Source organism: Mus pahari, chromosome 16 (assembly GCF_900095145.1).
Source record: "Mus pahari chromosome 16, PAHARI_EIJ_v1.1, whole genome shotgun sequence".
NCBI classification, from domain to species: Eukaryota; Metazoa; Chordata; class Mammalia; order Rodentia; family Muridae; genus Mus; species Mus pahari.
In genome coordinates, this window is record NC_034605.1 from 509262 (window position 1) to 524612 (window position 15351).

Here is a 15351-nt window from a genome sequence, read left to right on the forward strand (position 1 = left end):
AAAGGATGCCAGGAGGCAGGAGGATAGCTTGGTGGAATAGCAGTTGTCTGATAGGGCCAAGGCTCTGGGTTGATCACAACCCTGCACACTTTTTTATGCAAATTATTATTTTATAAATGAAGTGTTTCCCTTGTTTGTCTGAATTCCAGGGCATAGAGTAGACCCAGCCAATTCAACCTTCATTAGTGTCTACTCTCTATTCTCAGAGTGTAGAAGAGTAGGCCCGAAGCGCCTCAGGAAACCCATGAGCCCAGAACCGCAGTCTTCCGTGTGTAACAACTTTGTCTCCTGGTGACATGGTTAGCAGCTCTGCAAGTGTTCTGCAATCTTTACACACTAACCTGCACAAAACACACCTCTCAGAACATGTCCTCCTCACGGCATGGCACCAAGCACTTTCTCCCTGATTCCAGGAACGCCCTGTCATTTGATCTCTGTGGTTTTTCTCATGGATGTACTGTCATTTTCCAGAACTCATACAACATGTGTCATATCCTGACAGAAGAAAGTATATATCAAAACACAGCTATCTCCTGGATAAGCCAGAAGTTAGGGGGCTTGAAAAGAATACACAGCGCCAAACACTTATTGCTAGAGCTTGTTTCAAATGTCTTTATAAAGATGCTATTCCCATGAATAACATGCTCAATTACTTTTTACAGTTTAAAATTATTTTTAAAATCTATTGAATAACTTGAAAACTCTTTAACACACACACTATATATATATATATATATATATATATATATATATATATATATATATATATATATATAATAAACAAAAGCTCTTTGGCCGGACAGTGGTGGCGCACGCCTTTAATCCCAGCACTTGGGAGGCAGAGGCAGGTGGATTTCCGAGTTCGAGGCCAGCCTGGTCTACATAGTGAGTTCCAGGACAGCCAGAGCTACACAGAGAAACCCTGTCTCAAAAGACCAAAAAAAAAAAAAGCTCTTTGGATTATCAACTTTACTTTTTTAAGGGACAGGATCTCCTCAAGTTTTCCAGGCTATCTCTGAATTCCTGGGCTCAAATGATCCTCCTGCCTCAGCTTCCTAAATAACCTGGACTGCAGGGCAATGCCATGCTGCTTGGCCACAAGAATTTGTAAGAAGGTAAAGGGTCCTGAGATTCAACCGAGGGGCGTGGTAAACATTGGCTAGTGATGGATTTGGAAGAAGAAAATCAGAAGTGGCTGGGGGGAGGGGGAGCATCCCGTTCTTTGGGATAGAAGGAAGAGATTAGGATACTTCTCAAATTTCCATAACTATTGCTGAAAATGTGATTGAACTGTGGGGCTTATCTTTTCCAACTTGAATGTTCTCTGAGAAATAGAGTACAATGCACACTAGATTAAAAATGTGAATTTAGATAAGCATATAATATACTTAAAATATTAAGTTGACAAAAATATAAGTTAAAAAAAATAATCTGAATATTGGCCTCAAATTTCCTAAGTGGCCACGTGGTTGTGGTTCATACCCTTAACCTCAGCACTCAGGAGACAGAAACAGGAGGATCTCTGTGAGTGTGAGGCCCACCTGGTCTACAGAGCAAGTTTCAGGACAGCCAAGACTACACACAGAGAAATCCTGTCTCAACAAAACAAACAAAACAAAACAAAAATTCACCAATTATTCAGAACTGAGACTATGTAACACAGAAAAATTTAAACTCTAGAATCTATTTCACCATTAGAAAACAAAAGCAATACACATCACATTACTGTCTACCCAGCATTGCTACTCAGAGCTGTGGTGAGGCTCATAACGTAAAAATGAATTAAAGCAAATAAGGATTAGCATTTGTTGGATATTGTGCTGGATAGCTTTATGTCAACTTGACAACAGCTGGAGTCATTTGAGAGGACAGAGCCTCAATTAAGAAAATGACTCCATAAGATCAGTCTGTAGGCAAGCCTTGTGGGCATTTTCTCAATGATGTGATTGATGGGTAAGGACCCACCCCTTTGTAAGTTGTGCTATCCCATGCTAGTGGTCCTTAGATCTATAAGAAAGCAGGCTGAGCAAGCTAATAAGCAATATCACTCCATGGCCTCTGCACCACCTCCTACCTCCAGGTTCCTGCCTCGTTTGAGTTTCTGTCCTGTCCTGACTTCTTTGGATGATGAACAGTGATGTGGAAGTGTAAGCCAAATAAATGCTTTCCTTCCCCATTTGCTTTTTGTCCTGAGGTTTCATCGTAGCAATAGAAACCCTAACTAAAATAGTTATAAATGTTATAATGGTCACTCTCTGTCATTTTAGATAACCCGACTTTTTTTTCCCAAATAACCTCTTTTGATTTTTTTTTTTTTTTTTAGTACTTAAGAATTTTTACATATGCTGGGCGTGTTGGCACACGCCTTTAATCCCAGCACTTGGGAGAGAGAGGCAGGCGGATTTCTGAGTTCTAGGCCAGCCTGGTCTACGGAGTGAGTTCTAGGACAGCCAGGGCTATACAGAAAAACCCTGTCTCAAAAAACCAAAAAAAAAAAAAAAATTTTTTTTTACATATGTCAAGGCTATCAACCTCCTACAATGAAATATCGATTGAATGCTTGTACCGCTCATCTCTTAAATCACGTTAAAAGATCACACTTTTCAATATGTATGCTTGGGAAGGAGAGCCTTTGGAGGTACCTGGGTCACAGAAGTAGAGTCCTCATTGATGGAGCTGCATCCCTGTAAAAGAGACCCTTGGTTATGACCCCAGGACTTGTCATTCTCCTATTTCTATATTTGATTATATCCTTTAGATGGTGTCATGCATTGGCAAAATTATAATTTGATGGGCTGAGGATATGGCTTGAGTAAGTAAAGTGCTTGCTCTACAATTATGAGGCTCCGAGATCAGATCTTCAGCACACATGTTAAAAAAAGAGTCAAGTTTGGTGGCTCACACCTGTGTGGTGGTTTGAGTAAAAAATGGCCTCCATAAGCTCATATTCTGAATGCTTAGTCCCTAAGGCACCATTTGAAAGGATTAGGAGGATTAGGAGGTGTGGCCTTGCTGAAGGAAATGTCACTAGGGGTGGGTTTTGAGGTTTCAAAACCCCATGTCAGGCTGTCTGCCCCCTCCTTCTCTCTTCCTACCCCCCACCCTATCACCACCACTCTGGATGTAGAACTCTCAGCTACTTCTCCAGCGCCATGTCTGCCTACAAACGACCATGATAATGAATTAACCTCTGAAATTGTAAGCAAGCCCCTAATTAAATCCCCCTCCCCTGCTTTTAATAAGAGTTGTTCTGGGGGCTGAAGAGATGGCTCAGAGGTTAAGAGCACTGACTGCTCTTCCAAAGGTCCTGAGTTCAATTCCCAGCAACCACGTGGTGGCTCACAACCATCTGTAATGGGATCCGATGCCCTCTTCTGGTGTGTCTGAAGACAGTGACAGTGTACTCATATAAATAAAATAAATAATTCTAAAAAAAAAAGTTAAAAAAAAAAGAAGCGTTGTTCTGGTCATGGTGTCTCTTCTCAGTAATAGAACAGTGACTAAGACACACCCATATTCTTAGCACTTAGTAATTGGGAGCTCCATGGTCAGCCAGTCTGGCCAGCCAGTGAGCTGCAGGTTCACTGAGAGACTTCACTTCAGAAAAGAACATGAAGATTAATGAAGGAAAATATCACTGGCCTCACATAGGGGGCACACACTCGCACAAGTCGAATTATAGTTTGACTTAAATGTAAATAACATTAATATGGAAGAAAGGAAATTTCAAATAAGTCTTTACATACTTTATTATAGAAATAATCTACTTTGAATTAACAGATCGTTGTTATTATATTTATTATTATTTAGTACGTGGCTATGTATGTGCCATGATGCAAAGTCAGAGGAAAACTTGAAAGATTTGGTTCTTCTCTTCCACCATGGGTTCCAGGGATCTAAATCAGATCATTGAGCTTAGGAGCTCAATTGCTTTTCCACACTAAGCCATCTCATAGGCCTTCAAACGTATTTGTGCGGCATGCTAAACAATAAATATTTCTCTCCTTTCTTTCTTTCTTTCTTTCTTTCTTTCTTTCTTTCTTTCTTTCTTTCTTTCTTCCTTCCTTCCTTCCTTCCTTTTTTTTTTTGTTTTTGTTTTTTTGGGTTTTTGTTTTTGTTTTTGTTTTTGTTTTTTTTTGAGACAGGGTTTTTCTGAATAGCCCTGGCTGTCCTGGAACTCACTCTGTAGACCAGGCTGGCCTCGAACTCAGAAATCCACCTGTCTCTGCCTCCTGAGTGCTGGGATTAAAGGTATGCACCATCACTGCCTGGCTGACAGTAAATATTTTAACTTTGTGGATCACACATTCTGTTACATAGCCACAGAGAACACATGACCAAGGCTATGTTCTAACACAGCTTTACTTATAAAAACAGGTATAAGATAGCTCTGACCTATAAGCTCAAGTTTACCAACCCCTGATTTCTTTGAAAACACTAAAAGCAATAACCATAAAATAAAATCCTAAAATATTTTCCAAAGCACAAATATTTTATATTAGAAATTGAACCAATTCAGCTGGTATTTTCCTTAGTCCTGAGGTCAGATGTCATATATATAGACTAGATATAGATATAATCTTTCAATATCATGTAACTTTACACAAGAAACAGCAAAGTACTTAGTCAAGAATTCATGTTTGAAGTTGTCCCCTTATTTAAAGATATGCTTTCTATTCAGTTTACTACTAATTTGATACGAAATTATCATGCAAACCTTTGCCTCCTGCATCTTCAGGAACTCTTAAAGGACACTGCCATTTCCTCAGTAAACTTTTTTTTAAAGATTTATTTTATTTATATGAGTACACTGTCGTTGTCTTCAGACACCCCAGAAGAAGGCATCAGATCCCATTACAGATGGCTCTGAGCCACCACGTAGTTGCTGGGAATTGAACCCAGGACCTCTGGAAGAGCAGTCATGGTCTTAACCGCTGAGCCATCTCTCCAGCCTCCTCAGTAAACATTATTTATTTATTTATTTATATTATTATTATTATTATTTTTGGTTTTTCGAGACAGGGTTTCTCTGTATAGTCCTGGCTGTCCTGGAGCTCACTCTGTAGACCAGGCTGGCCTTGAACTCAGAAATCTGCCTGCCTCTGCCTCCCGAGTGCTGGGATTACAAGCGTGCGCCACCACGCCCAGCAAACATCTTTAATAAGCCACATCCATCCGGTTTGAAGAAGTTATAGATAACATAGCTTAGAAACTTACTATGGAGTTATGGTTTTTTGTTTGTTTGTTTGTTTTTGTTTTTCAAGACAGGGTTTCTCTGTGTAGCCCTGGCTGTCCTGGAACTCACTTTGTAGACCAGGCTGGCCTCACACTCAGAAATCTGCCTGCCTCTGCCTCCCGAGTGCTGGGATTAAGGTGTGCGCCACCACGCCCGGCTTCGGAGTTATGGTTTTGTTAACTTGTTTGAAACAGGTTCTCTCATTATGCTGTCCAGGTAGGTCTCTGACTTGGGCTAAAGCAATCCTACCTTCTTAGCATCCCAACAGCTGCAACTGCAGATATATGCTACCATGTCCTATGGGAGAGGTTGGGAACCAAGGGAGAAGTCAGTGTAAACTCTTCTCTTGGGGGAGGGGGGACAAATCTAGACATATTGCCCACGGCCGTGTGGTTAGTAGCCACTTCTCTATATTCCTTTCTCTGTTATATCTTGGTCTCCCATGAGCTCAGAATCCAGAAGAGCTAAAGTAAGTAATTACTCCCTTACACTCTGTGACCTTTTGGTCCTAACAATGAGTAGCCAATAGGAGCTTGTGGCAGACCCTTAGAGGGTGCATCTTACTTTGACTCTTTGCAGTATCCCCTTTGCTTCCTGTCTGTCACGTGACGGGCCCTTTCATTGTTTCCAACCACAATGAATTGAAATCCCTAAAATCCTGAGCTAAGTAGATCCTCCTTCATTTTAAAATTGGTAATCTCAGGTATCCTGTCACACTGCTGAGAAAACTAACAGAAAACTGGTACTAAGGTGGAGTCATTGTATCATTACCTAATGATGTAATTCACCTTGGATGTACACTTTTGGAATTGGAGTACATAAGGAATTTGGAAACATCTAGAAATGAAGGCTAGAGTAGAGTAAGCAGTTAGATGGGCAATTCTTCTGGGGACTTGGAAGGCCAGAACACTTATTGAATGTGGACAGTAGTGTGGCTCAGGGGGTTCAGATGGTAATGAACCTCTACTGAGAGGTATGTTAGATTCCACCTCCTCTCAAAGCACTTGTCTACAGCCTTACTTGTGCCCTAAGATTTTGTATGAGGCTGAATTAAAGAGTGATTTCCTAATAAATGTGGTAGAAAAAAATTAACATAGTCTAATAATCTATGGTATGATTTTTGCTCAATGCCTTTAGTCATATTTATAGTAAGAATGGGAAGGAAAGTACAGAAATGACTGAAACTAAGATTTCGATTAAAATAGGAACTGGATCAAAGTAAGTAGGGTTGTTAAGAGATTAGATTATTAAAAAGTGAAGTATTTCATACAAATAAGAAAAACGACTTGATGCCACCTCATCTACTGTAGCCCCACAGGTGAACCTGCGGCACTCTGCTCACAGAGGGCTTCCTTGTTCCCATGCCACCCCTGGGTTTTTGAGGCAAGGTTTCTGTGTCTCTGCTCACATGCCACCCCAAGGTTTTTGTGTATTTTCTGTAGAGCCCTGGCTGTCCTGGAACTCTATAGTCCAGGATGGCCTCAAAAGTATTTAGTATAGCCGGGTATAGTGGCGCACACCTTTAACCCCAGCGCTCGGGAGGCAGAGGCAGACGGATTTCTGAGTTTGAGGCCAGCCTGGTCTACAGAGTGAGCTCCAGGACAGCCAGTGCTACACAGAGAAATCCTGTCTCAAAAACAGACAAACAAACAAAAAAGTATTTATATTTGCCTTAGTAGGTTTGGTTAGGCTTTCTATGCCTGCATTTCTTTAGGAATAAATATATTACTCAATACCATGGTGTGCTAGATATATGTAAACTTGTTTTTCCTTTTCCAAGAGTTTCTCTGTGTAGCCCTGGGCGTCCTGGAACTCACTCTGTACACCAAGCTGGCCCCAAACTCACAGAAATCTGCCTGATTCTGCCTCCTGGGTGCTGAGATCAAAAGAGTACCCCACCCCCATGATGGCACTTATAGGGAACTGGGTGGGCAGTAAGGGGGAAGCAGAGTTAAAGGAAGTGTCTTGGGAAATCTATCTTGCTCTGGCTCCTTCCTTGTCTGCTTCCAGTCTAAAATGATGTGAGCTGTAGTACCACACCCTCATAATGGAAAGAAATCCCTTAAACCATAAGCAAAATAAATCTGTCCTCTCTTTAAGTTTTTGTTAGGCATTCTGTCACAGTAATGAGGACGCTAATACACTATAGTCTACAACTATTCTCAGTTACTATGAAAGGGATTTAAATGCTCTTTTCATTTTGTTTTTTTTTTTGTTGTTTTTTTTGAGACACGGTTTCTCTGTGTAGCCCTGGCTGTCCTGGAACTCACTCCGTAGACCAGGCTGGCCTCGAACTCAGAAATCCTCCTGCCTCTGCCTCCCAAGTGCTGGGATTAAAGATGTGTGCCACCACGCCCGGCTTTAAATGCTCTTATTCATCAAGAAACTAACAGAAGTCATTCAAATTAGAACATTTAAAACTTCTAAAAATTTCAGTAAATTTTATTTTAATCAAATTAACTTACACCTTAAAGAGCTTCCCTATTTTCCATTAATAATGGTTAGTCTTATATGAAAAAGAAAACAAAGACTCCAGTACTTACTAATAAATTGTATTTTAATAGAAACATAGCTTATACCTTCATTGAAAAAGCAGTTTATTATAAACACTTATACACAAAACCAAATAATGTTGATATTATAGGTCTAAAAAACATCTTGGTTTATCTGAAGAGTTAGGATGCAACCTCAACAGTGATGGCTTCACACCTGCCGGTGTCTTGGTCTGTGCACGTCACATGTAAAGATCCATCCCTAAGACAGACAAAAAAAACGTGTTTCATAAGCTCAGTTCCTACAAACATTATCAAGTCTCTGAGGAGGACTTGGAAATTTTCAAAAGAATTTTAAGACAAATTAAACACAAGTTCAGTGTCTTTAAATCTGGCATGTGCCTTTTTCTAGGAAGCTCTTAGATTTACTTCTAGACCTCTGAGTTCATAGCTATATTCCCTGGAAATCCAAGATGATAAATGTTTAAGACTTTACAAAGCTCAAGATAGGTCATACCAACTTCAAAGCCAGGCTATGGCAAGCCCACTCCAATATGAGTTCGATATTCTTTCTAAATATGGTTTACAGACTACAAAGTCAATGAGAAACTTTTCTTTGAAATAAACAATGACAAGATTGCCTTGCTAGGAAACAAATGGCACCAGCTGAATTTAACTAGGAACAAATTTCCTGGAGTTTCCCCATAGAGATGAAAAGGGACAACAGAAGACCCACAAAGCTGCTAATTATTCAATATACACTTTTTTCAAAAATAGAAACTCTCACTAGGAAAACAACTGCAGCATCTTAACAAATGATTTGCCTAGAATGATAATTTAGCCAAGCTCTAAAGGGACTAAGTTTCAGAGAATCTTCATAACATTGGCAACATTTCATTTTGTACCTTTTCATAGTAAGGACAGCTAGTATATCACGCAACCCATTTTCTCTTTTATCTAAGTCCTGGAGCACAACCTGTTTGTGCAAAAACAAAACAAACAAATAAAGGCAATTCAATACTTTCTTATTGTAAAGGATCAAGGCTCTACCCAAAACAAACCTTTTAAACCAGGGCAGTGTTCAACTATCTTACCTTTAGAGAGAATTCAGAAATTAAGGAGTTAAGCCTTAAGAGGCTTCTATCTCCTTTGGAAGGAGGATATAAGACAACTAAAGTATCTGTCCCTCTTTTATGTCATATCCAATTAACATGATTGCTACTGAGAAGCACTGCCCTAAAAAAAAACAGACTACTTTGATGGTAAGTAAGTCATTACCCATAGTAACATGGATTACCCTCCAGCACACTTTCTGTGTATACTCGGACTGCTATCCACTTCGAAGAAATATACAGAGGTTTTTGGTAACATTTGTCAGCAAGAGGTATTATGAAAGTCTGTAATTTCTTAGTTTTGAAAGATAGGTGTTCCAATACACCCAGTTAGAAGCTTGGCATTGTGTCTTGGACTCTGCCAAGATCAAGTTTAATGATTTTACTGTCCTGGCTGTCCTCAAACTCCCCGAGATCGGCCTGCCTCTGCCTCCTGAGTGCTGGGATTAAAGGCGTGCACCACCCACTACTGCCCAGCCTGCAATTCTCTCTTTCCTTTTTTTTTTTTTTTTTTTATTAAAAAGACTTATTTACTTATTATATGTAAGTACACTGTAGCTGTCTTCAGATACTCCAGAAGAGGGAGTCAGACTGCGTTACAGATGGCTGAGTCACCATGTGGTTGCTGGGATTTGAACTCAGGACCTCCGGAAGAGCAGTCAGTGCTCTTAACCGCTGAGCCATCTCTCTAGCCCTGCAATTTTCTTTTCACAAAATTCTTTTCTCTTAGTCATTTTGTGTGCACACGTGCATGGGCTCGAGCCTTGACAAGTGTGTAAAGATCAAAGGACAACTTGAGGCAGGCAGTTCTGTTTGAACATTACCTCATACGGCATCTGGTATTTACCAAACTGAGAAGTCTTTTCTTCTTCCAGTTGCCAAATTACTAAGATGAGCCCAGAGCACAGAGAAGCAGTGTAAACACAAAATAGTTTCATTCTTATTGTTTCATCAATTATTTATTCTCACTTTCAAAAAATGAGTAAGTAGAAGCAACTTAGTTTTTAAGAATTACCAGAGTACATATATTTTGTGTTAATGGAGATGTTAACTGAATTGACTTCAGGAGGAAAAGTGAAATGTTTGCCTGAGATAAAGTTGTAATGTCCAGTTTTGTATATTTACCTGTGCAAACTTGGCCTCCTCTTTAGCAGAGTTCTTCCCCTCAGACTCATAGAGTTCAAGGCAAACAGAAGATGCACTCCCAGGGGCCTGCAGTGTGTGCTGTCTTCGGGCCGGCAGCGGAGTCCCAGAGGGAAACAGTACTGTGAATCTGTCGGCACCTGACTCATCCACTCCCTAAGAGTCAACAAAGCAAGAAGGGCACAAGGTTTTTATCTTTTCAACTGATAACAGCCTGTTACTCCTGCTGTAATGGAAATACATAGTCCTCGTCAACACTCTGGAAAGTGGCAGAGAAAACACAGATACAACCCCCAGTCCCACCTCCCCGTGTTTGACTACATACTGACACACAGTTCTCTCTACGTATGCTAGAAGCTGGTGTTTAAAACTGTATTTTCATAGGAAATCAACATGTTCCATAGATATTAAGTGACACAACATAAAGAACTCATAGAAATAATTACTAGTTCTTACTGTACTTGTTACATGTTAAAATATAAATGAAACCTACAGTAATTGTAGTAAACTTATATAAACATAGAAAACTAAACACACCTTAACTAAAATATCCTTGGCTGAGCACTCTATCATGACAGAGTCGTCTCCTGAGGTGCTTTCTTTCCCAACAAGAATCCCGGCTTCTATGGCTGCACCAATAGGGATGACCTCATCTGGAGGGATAGAGTTGAGGAGGTCCACGGCTGGGAAGAGATCTTTAATCAGCTGCTGCAGCCTTGGGATTCTTGAAGATCCACCGCACAGCACGACCTAGAACACACAGGAGAGGATGAGCCATTCCTACCACACGAGACCATGCCCGACAAAACGTTACAATATACAGTGGGCTTATTAGCTTTTCCTCTCAACAAAGGTAAGATACAGAATCACATAATAAATATAGCACAGCCATAGATATTGGGCTTATGACTAATATGGTACAGTTTAATCATATAGTCAATTGAACAGTAGAAGTAATTAATATTCTGTATTATCCCAACATTTTATAAGAAATGTGTATATCATTATATCATTTTTGTAACCAGTATCATTAATCTCTTCATAAGAAAACTACACCATAGATTTTTCTTTGCCTCTACTATGGAAAACTAGCAAGGGCCTTGAGAAGAAAAGATGCTTATGTTTGTATGAAATGTTAAGCTCTTGGTCTGCTATCTGAGTAAATCTCATCTCTGAAGAACTTCATATCAAACTACTCCATAAATCCCCCGGGTTTCTCTGACCCATCCAACCATCATCCGAGTCTCTGGTTATGCAGAGTGCTGAACACACAGCCTGGGAAGGGAGATAGGCGACGGCTGCTTATGTAACCTTTTAATGAAGGATTCTCCAAATTCAATGTCCCTGAAGCCCGGTTAGAACACGAGTGCTCTTGAGTATGTGGAACGAGACAGGGACCACCCCAATCTGTAGGCGGGGGGTGGGGGTGGGTGAGAAGACCAGTTTTGTTTGTTTTTTAATGTGGGTTTGCCTTTAGGAAGGAAATTTTTTCCTAAAATTTTTGATCCTGGTAAATACACAACAAAAATGTAGATTTTTTTTTTTAATCTCATAGTCAACAAAAAGCTGTATTAGTAAACTGTAAGCTAGCATAATTCAACAAAAAACTATTAGTAAACTGTGAGTTCGCCCCCGCCCCCCCAAAAAAAACCCTGGAAAATTACGTCTTTTTCCGCTTAATTTTCAGATGAAAAGTACACAGTGGCACGGTGAATGCTGACAGACACAGTAGACAGCCAGCTCCCGAGAACTAGGTTTCAGTTCACTGGCACACACCACCCTAGCCATGGTGCTAAGTACTTGTCCTTACTACTGTAAAATCAATAAATAAAATAAAACATCTGCAAGTGTAGACAGTGCCTACCTTGTAGGGCTTCTGTGGGGATTAAACGTCTGTTCCCTTTCTCTGTAAGAGGACTGGCCTCACGTCAGGCTTGTCTAGGACGCTATCTGTATACACTGTCATACTACATAGAAACTGAAGCATTAGAGGTAGCAGACGTCCTCAAATGCTCATCCTCTCTCAGGAGTCCACGAACGGCTGCTCCTTTAACCTACATCCTGTGACTGTGAAGCCAGGGCAGCAGTCATGGCAGCAGCGCTCCAGCCACAGTCTGCTAGACACGCGGCCCGGAACCTACTGCAGCAAGGGCAGCGGACGAAAGGCAGGCATGGCTTTTTAAATTCTTAAACGCCTATATCCACAGCAACAGTCTAAGGCTTAAGAATGCTTCAAGTCAAACAATTCAGAGTCACACTGCAGTGACTGCTAAATGACAGAGCCCCACGACAAATGAAAAAGGGAACCGACACTAACCAATCACCCACAGTATTTTTCCGAATGTTCCCTGGGTGACAGGAACCCTCAGAATCAGCTACACCGCTTACCTCTACGGTGAAGTACTGCCTCCTTCTTGTAAGAGAGAAAGTAAGACGCAGACAAGAGAGCTGCCATGGCGCAGCTGTTTGTTCCCACTGAACTCAAACAGTGCCCCAGAGGGACGCCATTAACTGGAGGGAGCTGAGGAAACTTTTTAAGCTGCCATGTGGCCTGCCCGTAGGCTACAGAAGATAACACTTGGCTTGGTGGACAGCAGGCAATGTGGTAGGGCCGCCTGCAAGTGCACAGGGAGTTCCAGGGAGGCAGATGCTGGACGGCAGATGTCATCTCTGCTGGTGAGGGTTCTCCCATGATGCAGCTGCCCCGAGTTGCCTGAGTTCCTCTAAGTCATCCCCCAAATCTTACTTCTACTCCTCACTAACTTCAAGATCTTCAGGAAATCGCTTCATCTCTGCACTTGAGTGTCTCTCTTATCAAGCTGGGGCAGATGGCAGTACCCACCTCAGAGCTGATGGTCACTGGCCAGCAAGCACACGTACTGCTGCACAGGACATACTTCAGTATGTGCCTGTCTTGCATGTAAACACTGGGAGGGAACTAGTCTGGTTCTTATTTGTGTGTGAGTGTGTGTGTGTGTGTGTGTGTGTGTGTGAAGAAACAGAATATATTGGCCGGGCGTGGTGGCACATGCATTTAATCCCAGTACTTGGGAGGCAGAGGCAGGTAGATTTCTGAGTTCTTGGCCAGCCTGGTCTACAGAGTGAGTCCCAGGACAGTCAGGGCTACACAGAGAAACCCTGTCTCGAAAAACCAAACCAAACCAAACCAAACCAACAAACAAACAAAAAAAAAAAAAAAAAAAAAAAAAAAAGAAGAAACAGAATATACACATACACATGAGTTCACCAGATCATTAAACATTAACAAAAGTTCTGAAACATAAATATTTTTCTACACCATTATTCCCTAAGTTTTAAATCTGAAATTTTCCCTAAAAGAAATAGAGGAGAGATGAAGCATTACCTTGTTGATATCATCTGCTGTGAATCCAGTCTGGCGCAAGAGTTCCCGGATTGCTTCTGTACATTTGTTAAAAAGCGGAGAACAGAGTAGCTCAAACCTTGCTCTGCAGGCAGACATGAACATGGGATGGAGAAGAGGGCAAGCAAACACCGAGTGTAATCTCTCTTCTCGGAAGACTGAACCCTCAAGAACAGGTTTGCATGTTATCAGACACTGTGTGTGTGTGTGTGTGTCCCCGAGTTATTCACTGACACATCTGAACATAGCTATATCTAATTCAAAGGGAGGGCCATTTTGCTCATGGCTGACCCGTAAACATCCATAAACTAGCACAGAAGATATGCAACTCCACGGCATGCCTGACGGTAAATCCAGTAGCACGACTGACTGGACCGCTTCTCTCCCATGTGCCAGCTTTCACAGGCATTCTCAGTTACACGCCTTTACACCCGAGATCCCGTCACAGCAACATGGAGTCTGCACTAGGAAAGCTGCGTACTGACATGGAGCATCGACACACATGTATCCATGAAAGCTGGACTGCCTCATTTCACACTCAGTCTTTATAAAGTTACATTTTATTAATGTATAGCAAGAAAAACTCAGAAATCCCCATTAAACTCATAGCAAGTTCTACAACTGCCAAGAGTGCCGGTTGGCTTCTCATACCCTCGTGTACTTAATGTCTGCTACATTTACTGTCTGTCTGTGTCCGCATGGTGCATACATACATAGAGGTAGATAAGCACCTTCATCTGCCGAGACACCTTGCTGACCCACACTTGATTTCTTAAATGCAAGTGAGTGATTTTAAATTTTCTTACCTACAAATACTAAATACTTTATGGTTGAAAATGTTTGAAAATGTTGATAAATTCCTTTTTACACAGATATGAATAAGCAAACACACGCTGAGTATGTGAACAGACTCAGCACTAAGGCATCCTAGAAACAGAAACAACACGAAGGTTCTCAACCTTTGAGGAGACTTCAGTGTACTTTCATATATCTTCTGTCCTCTGGGCTATATCAAAGAGCTAGCCACTAGCCACAGAGCTTCCTCGGGAAGCATCTGAATGTTTCCCTTCGTCCAAAATGACTTTAAGCACCATGAGCAGGATTTTCAGAATTGCCAAGGGAAGGAAAGAGGCTGTTTTATGAAAAAAGATGGAGAAGATGCCCCAAACCAGGCAAGAGAATCCAAGAGAGCCGGTAACTAACTATGCTTCCAAGTACTGTGTTGTCAGACTTGGGGAAATTGCAACAGGCTAACAAGTTGATGCTAGTAAACGTGCAACGGGAGAGGCAGGGGAGCAGTTAATCGTTGGCCCCTTGGGTTTGGGGGTAAAGATGCAATCACTTGTAAGCCCTGTCTTGGGTCACTTAAAAGACAAGATGATTAAACACAATGTTATTTTAAGTCTGTTTGTTAAATGTCATAAAGATCATTAAAACATAAAATACTGGCTAGAGATGTAGCTCAGTTGGTAGAGGGCTTGGTTAACATGTATGAAGTTCTGGGTTCTCCTTCTGCACAAAGTGGCACACGCCTGCAGTCCCAGGACTAGGGAAGTAGATACAGAAGGCCATCCTTCACTATTGTGAGTTTAAAGCTAGCCTGGGCTACATGAGACCCTGTTTCAAAATGCAAAACAAAGGGTTGAAGAGATGGCTCAATGGGCAAGAGCACTTGCCCAGTTAGGGTGAGTCCCCAGCACCATATACCAAACTGGGCACAGCAGCATGTGCCTATAGTGGGCATGCGGCATGTGCCTACAGTGCCAGCACTGGGAAGGTAAGGGGTGGGGGACCGCTGATAGCTTTCATTCCCTGGCCAGCCAGCCCAGCCAGTCCAGCCAGGACAGCGAGCGCAGACAGCTATCAATCTCCAGCAAAGAGTAAAAACTACACAGTAAGAACTTTGGGATCAAACTGTAGCACTATTTAGTCTGTTAAAAAATGAGCTCCGAAGCCGGGTGTGGTGGCATATGCCTTTAATCCCAG

At 41.5% G+C, this 15351-nt stretch overlaps 1 protein-coding gene across 2 annotated transcripts in view; it reads right to left on the reverse strand.

Annotated features, from left to right (window-relative positions):
• Positions 1–7779: 7779 nt before the first annotated feature.
• Hspa14 (heat shock protein family A (Hsp70) member 14) overlaps positions 7780–15351 on the reverse strand; it is a 23938-nt gene continuing 16366 nt past the window's right edge. For both annotated transcript variants that reach the window (XM_021215498.2, XM_029547555.1), the window contains 5 exons: positions 13348–13450; positions 10521–10733; positions 9966–10139; positions 8634–8704; positions 7780–7990 (listed from right to left, as the gene is read on the reverse strand). In XM_021215498.2, the coding sequence (XP_021071157.1) occupies positions 7912–7990; positions 8634–8704; positions 9966–10139; positions 10521–10733; positions 13348–13450 (640 nt within the window). In that variant the 3' untranslated portion in view covers positions 7780–7911. The remainder of the gene's footprint in view (positions 7991–8633; positions 8705–9965; positions 10140–10520; positions 10734–13347; positions 13451–15351) is intronic.